This window comes from Protopterus annectens, chromosome 2.part1, assembly GCF_019279795.1.
Source record: "Protopterus annectens isolate FY-2018-M chromosome 2.part1, PAN1.0, whole genome shotgun sequence".
NCBI classification, from domain to species: Eukaryota; Metazoa; Chordata; order Ceratodontiformes; family Protopteridae; genus Protopterus; species Protopterus annectens.
In genome coordinates this window covers 1,423,686,887-1,423,699,750 of record NC_056729.1, presented here as the reverse complement: position 1 = coordinate 1,423,699,750, position 12,864 = coordinate 1,423,686,887, and the positions used below count along the sequence as shown (strand labels likewise).

The following is a 12,864-nucleotide window of genomic DNA, read 5'->3' as shown; positions in this document are numbered from 1 at the left end:
AGAAGAGTAATGGCCGCAGCCATGAGACCTAATACCTTTAGAACCATTCTGGCCTGTACTTTCTTGTTGGCTAGAATGATCCTGACATGACTTTGAATGTCTGAAACTCTTTGGTCTGTAAGGGTAGCTGACATCCGAACAGTGTTTAAGTTTGCGCCTATGAAAGTAATAGACTGGCAGGGCAATAAGGATGACTTTTCGAAGTTTATCGAGATGCCCAAATGAGAACAAAGATTTATTGTGTAATCCCTGGCTTGAACAAGCTGATGCCTGGTGGTGGCTGACAGGAGCCAGTCGTCGAGATACGGAAACACCTGGAATCCTTGACGTCTCAGGTGAGCCGTGACCACTGCCATGCATTTGGTGAACACTCTGGGGGCTGTGGTGAGACCAAAGGGCAGGGCTCTGAACTGGAAATGACTGGACCCCAGCCGAAAGCGGAGAAATCTCCTGGAGCGTCTGTGAATTTTTATGTGATAGTACGCATCCTGAAGATCTATTGAGCACATCCAGTTGTCCTTCTGCAAGAAGGGTAGAATCGACTGAAGAGTGACCATTCGGAATCTTGTCTTCCTCACAGACTTGTTGAGTCTGCTGAGATCCAATATTGGTCTCCAGTCTCCCGTCTTTTTGGGGACCAAAAAGAACCTTGAGTAGATTCCGGGCTCTGAATGGTCTGTTGTAACTGGCTGAATGGCTCTTTTTTGCAGTAGTTTTGAGACTTCTAACTCTGCAATTTCCCTTAGACCGGGTGGTACATCTGGAAAGGAATTTGAGGGATAGAAAGGACTTTCCTCGAAAGGAATTTTGTAACCCTCGGATATGATCGACTGTACCCATCTGTCTTGAGTGAGAGAACGCCAGGCTTCTGGGTACAGCGATAGTCTTTCCCCGACTGCCTCCAAGGAGGGACAGCCGGGCAACATCTCAGGGATGCTGAAAGGGCTTGTCAGAGAGAGACTCTCTGTTTCCCTGGTTTTGTGGACCCCTCTGCCTCTAGAGCGTCTGTTGTTGTTACCCCTCTGCCTCTAGGGGTAAACTGACCACGTGAATCCGGCGTGACTCCTTGGGATTTTCGGAACCACATTTTGCCACCATGCTGTCCTTTGAGATAAGGACTAGAAGGGGTGGAAAACGGACTCCTACGCAGAAAGAGTTTTGCCGTCCTGCTCATACCTGGTCAACGTTTCCTTCACTTGAGGGCCAAACAAAGCTGACCCATCAAAGGGAGAGTTTGTGAAGGACGCCTTAAAGGGATCTGCAAAATTACATAGCCGCATCCAGGCTTGGCGTCTAAGAGCCACACCTGTACCTGCGGCCTACTCGCTCCATCAGCAGCATATGATATCAGCCGCATGGAGGAGTTTGCAATGGAGTTAAGGGTTCCTAGCTGCGAAGCAATTTTTTCCTGAGCCCCTGCAGCTGTAGGATCCTGCACAACTTCACCTAGCTCCTTAAGGATATCCCTTTGGAGTCTGGTGAAATGACAAAGGTAGTTCAGCGAACGCATAGCAAAGGTCGCTGAAGAAAACATCCGCTTACCATATCTGTCCATGGTCCTAGAGTCCTTATTAGGAGGATGGACAGGTATGGAAGGATCTGCAAGTTCCTTCTTGGTGGCAGCCGCCACCACCATGGCATCAGCGGGGACACCTTTTGTAAGGAATTGCTTGTCCGACGGGGCAGTAATAAATTTAGAAGGCCTCCTAGGGACAGGCTCTACAGAGTCAGGAGCAGCCCACGCCTTTCGAGCAATCACCTGCATAAGGGGGTCGAAAGGCGGAGACACCCAGGAGGTGGAGGGCTGAGATCCAAACGCCTCCAGGTATACTGACTCATCCTCAGAGGGATTATTGGTGGGCCAGTTTCCCCTCTGTCTAAGGAGTTCTAGGATGTCTGAGAAGGAGACATCCTCAGAGGGGGATCTTGGGGATCCCTCTGACTCATCTAAGTCAGTATCTGAAGTGATAGACTCAGGGGAGTCTACATGTTTCCTCTTACATGTCCTCTTCCGCGGAGGATCCCCCGACAAATCAGGAGAATCCTCGGAAGAGGGGGATATTCCCAGTGGGGAAACCTGAGGCGGAGGATCTCTGGGTCCTGGAGCAAGAGAAGTGGCAGAGATGTCAACAGGCACCATAGAGGGAGGAGCTAAGGGAACAGACTGCTGGCTGAGACCAGTGGCCAGCACACTCTTCATCACCTCAAAGGCCCCTCTCCCAGGAAGGTCCGAGAGAACCCGCTCCGAAGAACTAGGAACTCCAGGACCCACCGAAAAGGAGGGCTCCGAGGCAGATGTCGGAGCCGAGCTCACCAAGGCCGAGGCTCCAAGGGGAAGAGCAGGCTCGGACAAGGGTTCGATGCCACTCACCCCCTCAGAGGAGACCAGGGAAGCCCGGCCACCGAATCCCTCTAAGGAAGGTCCCGAAGAGGAGATAAGAGTAGAGGCTGAAGGAGCAGAAAGGGGTATCTGTCCCTCAGCCATAGCAGAAACTATTCCCGAAGACTCCAACTCCAAACTCTGAGGTAGAGTCGAAGGAGGAACTGCAATGGGGTATGGACTAATAGTCGTCTGCTGAGACGGACTATGTAGCATTTGGGCCAGTGCCTGTGACTTTAGTAATCTACTGACCACTCTCTCCAAATCATGGTCAGAAAGCCTGGATGACCTTGAAGATCGGCTCCGATGGCTCCGCTCCGAGAGGAGAGGCGAAGCCGGAGCCGAATGTATCGGCTCCAAGGAAGTGGACCTAGACCTCTTCCTCGAAGGAACCATCGGAGCCGATGAAACCACTGAAACTGTCGGAGCCGACAACTTATCGGCACCGACAGGAAGCTTCGATGCATCGGCTCCAGCCGGAGCCGATACAGCCATAAATGTAAGGGTGTCGGAGCCGATCGGAGCCAACACCGATGCCTGGGCCACATGGTGGTCGGAACCGATTGGAGCCGACACCGAAGTGGTCGAACCAGAGTCGGCACCGATAGCCACCAGTGCCGAAGGTTTAGGTAAACCAGAATCGGCTCCAGCCGGAGCCGATCTCGACTCTGAATGAGTTGGAGCCGAGGCCACAGGCTTGGACGCAGAAGCCTGGGCCTTGGAAGACTTAGAAGTCTTAGATGGGGCCGACTTAGCCGGAGAGCCCCCCGGCTTAAGAAGGCCCCTCAAAATCAATTTATTTCTTCTTTCCTGCAGGACTCTCTGGCTAAAAGAATGACATATAGCACAGGAGTCCTGCAGGTGAAGAGGCCCCAGGCAGTAAAGGCAAGAAGTGTGACCGTCTGTCAGAGACATCTTCTGACAGCACGAGTCACACTTCTTAAAGCCTGAGACCCTTTCTTTAGACATGGTGATAAACACACACACACAACACCAGTCCAAGAAATTAAATTAAATTAAATTTACCAAAAGGTATCAATAACAGACACACACACACACCCTAACGGGGGGGGGATGGGATGGGTGAAAGTCTGACTAAAAGTTATGAGGAGACAGGGAAATTTTCTGTCAAAAAGGGATTAAAACTAATAATTTTAAGGTTTTTTGTAAAAAGGGGCTAAAATAGGAAAGTAACAATTCACTTACCAGGAGCTGGTAAAAGGAGGACCTCATCAGCGAAGCGGCAAACGAGATCTGGGTACTTACCGCCTTGCATCATGGGATATGGGGCTGCCTCGAGCTGGTAAAAGTGACTCTCGAGCTTAGCAAGTGCCGAGTCGGAGCCGAGGATCGGCTCCGAACCCATCAAGCAAGAATGAAGGCGAGATTGACAACTTAACATATATTTTTATATTCTAAGCAGACTTCAAATAATTTTTCCTCAAGTAGATGACAAATGTTGGAGGTACGATGGGGAAGAAAGAAGTAACTGGGAAAATATGTTTTGAGTTTGTAACGAGTTGGCAGATTTTAAAAGTTCCCTACAAAGTACTCTGTCAGAAATATTGGGTGAGCACATGGATGTAACCAAGGAAATGACTCTTATGAACTGGGGCACAGAATCTGAAAAGTGCAAACACAGTAAGACCTTGTTAAGTTTAATTCTGGTGGCTGCCAAAAAGCAGTTCCTATAAAACAGAAAAAGTCTAAACCAGCTCTATTTGAAGTACTGAATACTGTAACAGAGATAAAGGAGCTGGAAGTTGGATCTTTGTAAAAAGGTAAGAGCAAATTACATAGAAAAAATGGAACTTGTAAGAATAATACATGAAGAATAATGTTTTGGAGGAAGAGGTGGTTTAAGGGAAGGCAAGGACTGAGCAAATTTTTATTATGCTGGATTGATGACAATTATACAGAAGAATATATGTGATGTATAATGTTTGCAACTGTGAACTTGTTATAATTGTTTGTCTTCTTTTATATAAATGTATGTTTGTCTACACTACGTCACAACTGAAAATTCAGTAAAAGTGTTGAAAAAAAGGAAAGGTGAATTGAAAACAAAAAATGAGGTTAACAATGGTGGCCCAGTATAGTGGATCACGTACACATTGGTTTACAAAGTCAACTGTAAAAGTGAGAGAAACATACAAACGTAGGCTCTGTAAAACATAACTAACTGGAAATAAAGGTCTTGTTGCTGGGTGTGATATATTTATGGCAGAGGGATTCATTCAAAGGCACAATAATATGGCAAGACTGTTGTATTGGGGATTGTGCAAACACTACAGTTCAGAAGTAACTGAGAACCACTGGGAGCATGAACAGCAACGCACTATAGGGAATCATGAAATTTATATACAATGTGATGACCCATTACCAACAGTTCAAAAAACAGATGCAACAAATCCAGACACGGCAGTCCTTGGAAAAAAAGACCAAAGTAGCACTGATTAGTGAAATTGTTACACCCACTGCTCACAGTGTCATATGTGCAGACAGATACAAACTCAAAAATACCAGCATTTGTAAGCAGAAATTACAGTAATGAGGAAGAAAAGATACCTAGACAGTTTCGATAGCAGTAGAAGCAACAGGTCTAATAAAAATAATTTATAGCTGTACTTAGATATGCTACTAGTACATGTAACCCTGTATGAATTACAGGAGAAGGCAATTCCAGGTACATTGCAGATGCTGCGAAGAGAACTTGTGTCTAACATCAGAGACTACAACTAATACTAATTTCATGAACTCTAATTGCACTCTGACTTAGGAATGGGGTCCAGTTTTCATTATTGCATTAAAAACTAAAAACACTTACAGAAATTAATCCGAGGAAACTGTCAGACAAAATTGAGAAGTGCATTAAATTATGTAAAATTGTTCTGGACACCGTGGAAGTCAAAGGATCCTGTTGTGCTGAAAATATTGATGACTTGTGAAACACAGCTAACCTGATATATGCATCTGTGCCTCTTAATAAAGTAGTACTAACAAAAGTATTCACTATGAAGTGCATTACTAATGGCCATACCACATTCTCTAATGGCACTGAGCATTTTATGACTGCTTTCACAGAACGTTAACTTGCATATCAAGAGGAAGCAGCAAGTGTACATTTTTTTTATCAGCACTTCCTAATTTTTTTTCTGTTTTCTAGTAATGCCTATCCATCCATCCAAAACAGATTTAGCATACATCATTACTACTGAACATCACACAATACAGCTTCACATAAAAATAAACTGAAGTCTGTACAAAATAATATTGCTCAGTCAGTGAACTAGACAACTCATTTCAGAGTTTGGATAAGATGACAGTTGTCATTTTCTACAACTACAGCATTTCTTCATACGTTTGTAGTTAAGTACTAGGCTAGCTGCCCTTGCATTGACTAATTACCTTTCCACAACTCCTACAGTGGTGTTTTCTGCGTATTACAGTAAATGGAGCCTTACATGCAGTGCAGTAACCACAGGCTTCATCTGGTACCCATTCCGGAGGATCTGTTAAAGACAAGAGGTCAAACTGCAGCAGACTGTTGGTAGTATGCAATTATTTATATAAACAGTAGTGCTAAAATACAGTAACCTAGGTACATTTTGAACAGTGTAAAAAGACCATTATTCTAGACACAGCAGTTCTGCTACCAAAAATGGAAAAGTCTCATTTCACTGAAGACATTAACAGAAACCTCAATGACACAGAATCAGCTAAGGTCTGGAAAAGAAATAAAAACCAAAGCAATGCATATTCAGTGAAGTGATATTCAGTGTAATGCATAACATTTTGAGTATATTAGAAATCTGATTAAATTCACTTACTGATACTGTACCTCTGGGCCTTAGTCATGGCTATAATGGCCCAGGACATCAACCTATAATCCCACATTTTTAATTTCTACAAATGTTTAATACCTGATAGGAACAGAACCCCATTTGTAAATCACAACATAATTAAAGTTTATGATATCAGTCTTCCTTCAATGCCTGATGTTTGCTAATAGCATTCTTTTCAGTACCTCCAACGTACCCAGGGCTTTTTTTTTAAAGTTCATATGAAAAAAGACAATTTGTACTGGAAAGTAGGTTTAAGAATGTTTCGACTTTTTTTTTTTTTTTTTTTAAATTAACCCAGATGCTCCTACTACTTGTGGAATTATCTGGGTATCTTTGTTCCACAATGCTCTAGTTTGTGCTTAGATGGTTTAATATTTTATAACTATTTTGTCTTTTATTTTTTATGCCTCCAGGACCTTGCTGGCTGCACTACAAATACACAATTCAGTGGCCATGCAAACTAGGCCCTACTAGGGTGAGAGAGAATTCTATGGCACATTTGTTCCTATCTGGTATTCTCAATCACCATTCTCTTCCACAGTGAGAGTCAAGAGGTTGGGAGAAGGCCAGCTTGCTCGCCCTGGGTGGCCGTCTACCCTCTTCCCCATGCACAGTGTCCCCTTCTCATAGGCTACTGCAATGTCCAGAGTGGAAGTATGATTCCACTCAGTTTACTCGTGTTAAGCACTGTGACAATGTAAGTTCAGCTGCCTCAGTCTGCAATGATTGTCAACTAGTGGTACTGCTAGATGTCATCATTCTTCCCCCAGGATGGGTTAGCTGGTAGCAGCCTCTCACTCCATCCTCCCTGCCAACTGTTACAAGATGCCCAAAACCTGGTAATCAAATTCAGGTTGCCAGAGATGTAGTCATGGCACTAACTGTATTCCATGGACCTGGCTGATATTTTATAAATTCCAGTATTTATTTATTATTTATTTATATATTTTATTTCTGTCCCACATGTAAGGAATGAACGAGGATTAACAATATCAGATAAAGAAGTTATGTCTTACCATAACATTCCATCTGTATTGTTGATCCTCATTCAGTCATTACGACCCTCCCCTCCTTTCCCCTCCTGTGGCTTCTAGTGGATCTCACCATCCAGTTCTGTTAGGTCATTTGACCAGAGGTAGCCTCTATCTTCTTTTGACTTGCAAACTCAATCTGAGGTAACAGAGAGAGGGGAATTCTGGGTAAGAGTTTTAGCTCGAGAGTTTGTAGCTGACGCGAGCTTGGAAGATGGTCGTCTCGGTTCCGAGGTCGGAACTGATACCCACACATAAGGAATGAATGAGGATTAACAATATTAGATTAATGCTTCTTCAGCTGAGTTATCGGCTCTCGTGACCTGAAGGTTTTTGTTGCTGGATCTTAGTGGTCTGGTGGTAAGATAAGGTTGGAGAAGATTATGAAGGGATGGGACTTTTAGTAGATGGTTTACTAGTTTGTGGGTGAGTGCGAGTTGGTACCATTGAAGGAGGTGAGGAAGCTCTAGCCAGCCCAGTTCTGCCAGTGAGAGACAGTGGTGACTATGGCAGGATGCCCCTGTGGCGAATTTGGCAATTTTGTTGTAGCAGGTTTCAAGCTTATTTAGATCGCATTGTCTTAGGTTTGTATATATTAGAGAGGCGTAAAGTAGGATGGAGATGAGAATTTGCTACTGAAATCTTTGCTGCTTTGGTAAGTAGTTGCTGATTTCTATATAATGCTCCTAGTTTTTTTTGTGGCCTTTTTTAATGGTCATAGATATGTGAATGTCAAAGATCAGTTTATTGTCAATTTCCACTCCTAGCAAAATTTGGTGTGTTCTGTAGGATGGATAGTGGTGTCTTTTGCTGTGAAGTTAAAGTGAGAGAGGTTTTGGGTAAGTTTGGTGGGTTGGAAGATTAATAATTTAGTTTTATTTGGGCTGAGTATTAATTAGGCATCGGATAACCAAGTTCCAACAGAGGAAAAGGCATCCTGTGTGACTTTTTGCAGTTCGGGTAGGGAGTGGGCTGTGCACATGATGGTTGAGTCATCTGCGTATTGCATGAGTGTGCCATGTGTGGTGGCAGAGGCTAGATTATTGGTGAAAATAGAGAGGAGAAGGGGTCCAAGGATGGACCCTTGGGGAACCTCTATGGAGACAGGTAGTTGTTGGGGGGAATAGGTCATCCTGCCATACAACGGATTGCTGGTGGTCAGACAGGTAACTTTGAAACCAGTTGGTGACTGATTCAGAGAAAGATACGTTATTGAGAAGAGAGATGAGTTGTTTTCGTGGTACCATGTCGAAAACTTTAGATGGGTCGTAGCGGAGGAAAGATAACCAGCATTTTTATGTTGTAGGATAGTGTTAGTGAAAGAGAGTAAGGCAGTGGTGGTGCTATGGTTTGGTCGGAAACTGTGTTGGGTGTTGGAGAGGAGATTGCTAGCAAGGAGGTGATCTGAGACCTGAGAATGGATACATCTCTCTAGTATTTTGGAGAGTGGAGAAAGAATAGCTATGGGGCGGTAACTGGTTAGCTCTGGGGAGGGGCCGCCTTCGTGGAGGGGAATTGTGTGTGATATTTTCCAAAGTGTGGGAATGTAACTTTCTGATAGAGATCTGTTAATCAAGATGGAGTTGTAGTTATTCACTTGGGAGGTCGTCTGCTGCTAATTTGGTGGGTTTAAGTTTAGTTAACAGTTTTTTTTTTTTTTTTTAGAGGTAGGAACAGGAGAGAACGAGAAGCTAGTGGGGAGATTGCTAGTTGAAGTTGAGGGTGTGGGTTAGAGGGGGGGGGGTTGTGCTGTCTAGCTAGTGATAGTATGGTTTGTGTGAAATGTGTGTTGAAAGAGGTAGCAATATTTTCGGAGTGAGTGATGTTAGGAGCATACCTCTCAAGTGTACCTCATTACGAGGAACGTACCACATTTGGGGTCTTAAAAAGTTCATGTTCCTCGAAGTTCCTCAAAGTTCCACATTAAAAGAGTATGTCACACATTCAGTGTTAGGAATTTAAGTGAAATCCATGGTTAATAGAAATTAATCATATTAATTCATTAAAAGATCTTCTTTATAAGTAAAACCAGCATATTTTAACCATCCTATGACCTTCCTAGTTGAAGTTGTTAGTAAGCCATTAGTGTGTGTTCCACATTTTGCCCATTTGTTCCACATTATGAGGGCTAGTGTTCCTCATTTTCGAGATGGAAGGTTGAGAGCTATGGTTAGGAGTAGGGGTACATACTTTACATCTGGGTGGAAGATGGAGTTTATTGAGGACCAGAATTGTTTGGAGTTATGTTGGGAGGAGGTAAGGGCAGACTGGTAGTATTGGATTTTGTCCTGTTTTATTAACTTTTTGACTCTGTTGCGTAGTTCTAGGAATTTTTGTCTAGTAGAGGGTTTTTTTGTTTTGCGCCAGTGCTCCCAGACTTTATCTTTGATTTTCATTTCAGACTTAGTGGGTTTTTTTGTAGCCATGGGGATGGTTGGGCTCTGGTTTGGGAAACTCTTATGGGGGCATGGTAATTAAGGATGCTCAGGAAAGTATTATTAAAGTAGTCAACTGAGTCATCTAGACTGAGGTACGTTAGAGGTTGCCAGTTACATTCTTTAAGGGATGAGCTGAATGTGAGAGGGTTAAAGTTTATTTTTTTGCACACTTGACGGTAGATGACAGGTTTTGCTTGGAATGTTGGGAGTGATCACTGAGGCTGTCAGCCTGCTATATATGACTGGAGGCAGCTCTTACTGACTAGTATCCAATCCAGTGTAGTGTGTTTGTTGGAGCTTTTATTTGTCCTAGTAGGTGATTGGACTAGTTGGGTGAAGCCATGAAGGTTTATATGATGGGTTGGGTGGTTGCTAGAACAGGACTGCCAGTCAGTGTTTAAGTCACCTAAAATTATAGTTTCTTGGGGGAGATGGTGGGTAGTCCAGCTGAAGAGGTTTTCTAGTAGAGGGATGTTTTGGCCAGGTGGGAAGTAGCATCCTATTATGTTGATGGTTTTATTTTGGTTTATTTTAAGGTTGGTATATATTACTTCTTCCTTACCGATTTGGGGAGCTGCTAAGTTTAAGATATGGATGTTTAGATGCTGTTTAAATATTATAGCTATACCACCTCCTTTCTTGTTTAGTCGGTCTACTCTTAGTATACTGTAACCGGTACGGAGGATTTGCTCATTGGTAATGTGTGGTTTTAGCCATGTTTCTGTAAGGATCACTATATCAGGGGAGTACAAGTCTATGGTGGCATGGAGTTCATGCACTTTGTTGGATATACTTCTAATATTTAGGCTTAGCAGAAGGAGGTCGCTTGGTTTTCTACTGGCTGTGATGAGAGAAGTTGTGGTTTTTAGTCTTTTTATGAGGGGTGGGGTTGGAGAGTGAAGGGCCAGGATTGGGGTGGATGCCTCCACTGAGTGCTAGTTTAGATATGGATGAGATTATTAGTTTTATCAATTTTTGAATAAGTTTGCTTATGAGGGAAGTTTTATGATTGTGTTCTGTGGGTAATGGGTATGGTGGTAGGGTTATGTTAAGTTGAGGGGATGATTTATGTTTAGGTACTGTGGTTGACAGCCTATGTGGAGGGTGCATAGGGAAGGTTTTTGACCTGGTAGGAGAGTAGCAGATTAGGGGTGAGATATGAGAGGTGGTGAGTGTAGTAGTACAGTGGTAGTGGTTGAGTGGGGGAATGGTGGAGGTTTGGTAAGATGTGATGTAAGCAAGAAGTGTACATGCGGTGAATATAGGTATGGTATGCCTGTACATGTTAGCAGAGCAAGAGGGATAGTAGTGGGAAGATGGAGGAGGTAGTGGTGGTGTAGTGATGTGATTAGCTGTTTGAAAGATGGGAGTGGTTACTGTTACCAGTAAAGGTAGGACCACTGGGGGCAGGTTAGTAGCTCTTAGGAGGGGCTGGAAACAATCAGGTAACTGAGTACACTGCTATAGTATAAATGATAGTATATGTGGAGAGTGAGCTGTGCCTAAGTACAGGTAGGTTTAATAGGTTTTGTGTCAGGGCTGAGCAAATAGTGCTCTATGGGTCATAAAAGACAGCTATAATGCAGGCTTGGGCCTATAGTATAAGCTACCTGTAAGGCAGGGCTGAGCATATAGTGCTCAAGGGTTATTTAAATGTAACTAAGCAGCTATTCCTCTTGACAAGACGCTTCCCTAGTAAAACCTTTACAAATTAGGCAGGCTGGCAGTAATTAGGTAGTAGTAGTAAAAAAAAAATCTGAGCTTTGTCTTACATAGTCACAAAGCACTTTCACTAGGAGTTTGAGGCTCTTTCAGCCCAGTGTTCCATTAATTAGGTGTCCGCAGTTGCTGTTGTGGGGTCCTTAGGATGTAAAAAACTGACCGCATGCTAGCTGTAGGGAAAGGTGTCCAGCAGGGAGGTAGCAAGGAAGGGTTGGTTACTAGGAGAGGAGAAAAGTTTAATAGTCAACACGTGCAGTATACACAGTCACTTTATATTACCTTTACCATAATGTACTCAGATAAGGCAGTATACCTAGGAACACAGTTTCAAAAATGCAGCACATTCATTTAGTTCACATATGTCAGCGGTCCTATGTTATAATGAAAACCTCTTACTGGCTGGAAGCCCCTGAGGAGTGTTGCAGCTAATCATATATATATCTATATGTAATTAACTGTTCTTTTTTCCTCTTTTATTCAACTACAGTACCTGATTTTCTTTCTTCTACTGTTTAAGCGTAGTAACACTCTGGCGGTTGGGTGGACTGCCTGGTTTTGCTGCACAATCCCTCTTTCTATGGTTCCCTACAGGACAGTAGTCCTAAGTTTAAGTTTTTTTAAGCTCCTAGTCCTGAAAAGGACTGCTGTTAGACGTTTTGTGAGAATAGTCCTTAGAAGGACTCTGGATACAGCCTGTAGAGAATCAGGGGATCCACTGCTAGTAGCCCTGGTGAGGGTTGTCGTGTTAGGCCCCTTGTTTGGGTCTAAGAACCTCAGTGTGGGTGGAAAAGCCCTTAAAAGAGCTGCTGAAACCTCTGTTTTGGATCCTCAAGAACAAGCCTAGGAGGGTAGCCCTGGACAGGGCTGCTGCGGTCTCCGGTGGTAAAAAGACTGTTTTGGAGAGGTAAAATAGCCCTGGCAAGGGTTGTTGTGTTGGGCCCCTTGCTTGGGGTCTAAGTACCTCAGAATGGGTGGAAAAGCCCTAATAAGTGTGGTTGAATTCTCAGTTTGGATCCTCCAATGAAAACCTTGGAGGAAAGCCCTGATGAGGGCTGTTGCAGTCTCCAGTGGTGGTTTTTGTGGTCCTTATTTAGTCTTTAAAAAAAACTGTTTCTGCTGAAACTAAAGCCCTGATAAGGGATGTTGCGGGCTCCGGTGGTAGTCTTTGTGGTCCTTTTAGTCTTTAAAAAGACTGTTTCTGCTGAAAGTAGTGGTTGAATCTTTAAAAAGACTATTTGGAGAAGGTACACTAAGGAGAGAAGCCGAACAGGCTGAAAAATGATGAAAAAACGACGATTAGGCTTCGTTACAGTCCAAACCAACTTAAGTTTTCCTTCATGATTTCCAATTGCCTCCTATACCTGCTCTTAATTACTGAAATCTCTTGCTACGCAAATTTCCATACCTTTTTACAGTCAATGCTTCCAAAAAACAACATATGCTTAATA

At 43.4% G+C, this 12,864-nt stretch overlaps 1 protein-coding gene across 1 annotated transcript in view; it reads right to left on the bottom strand.

Annotated features, from left to right (window-relative positions):
* Positions 1-12,864, bottom strand: part of ZFYVE28 (zinc finger FYVE-type containing 28) — a 2,243,904-nt gene that overhangs the window by 167,881 nt on the left and 2,063,159 nt on the right. The window contains exon 13 of the mRNA XM_044062894.1: positions 5,789-5,892. Within this exon, the coding sequence (XP_043918829.1) occupies positions 5,789-5,892 (104 nt within the window). The remainder of the gene's footprint in view (positions 1-5,788; positions 5,893-12,864) is intronic.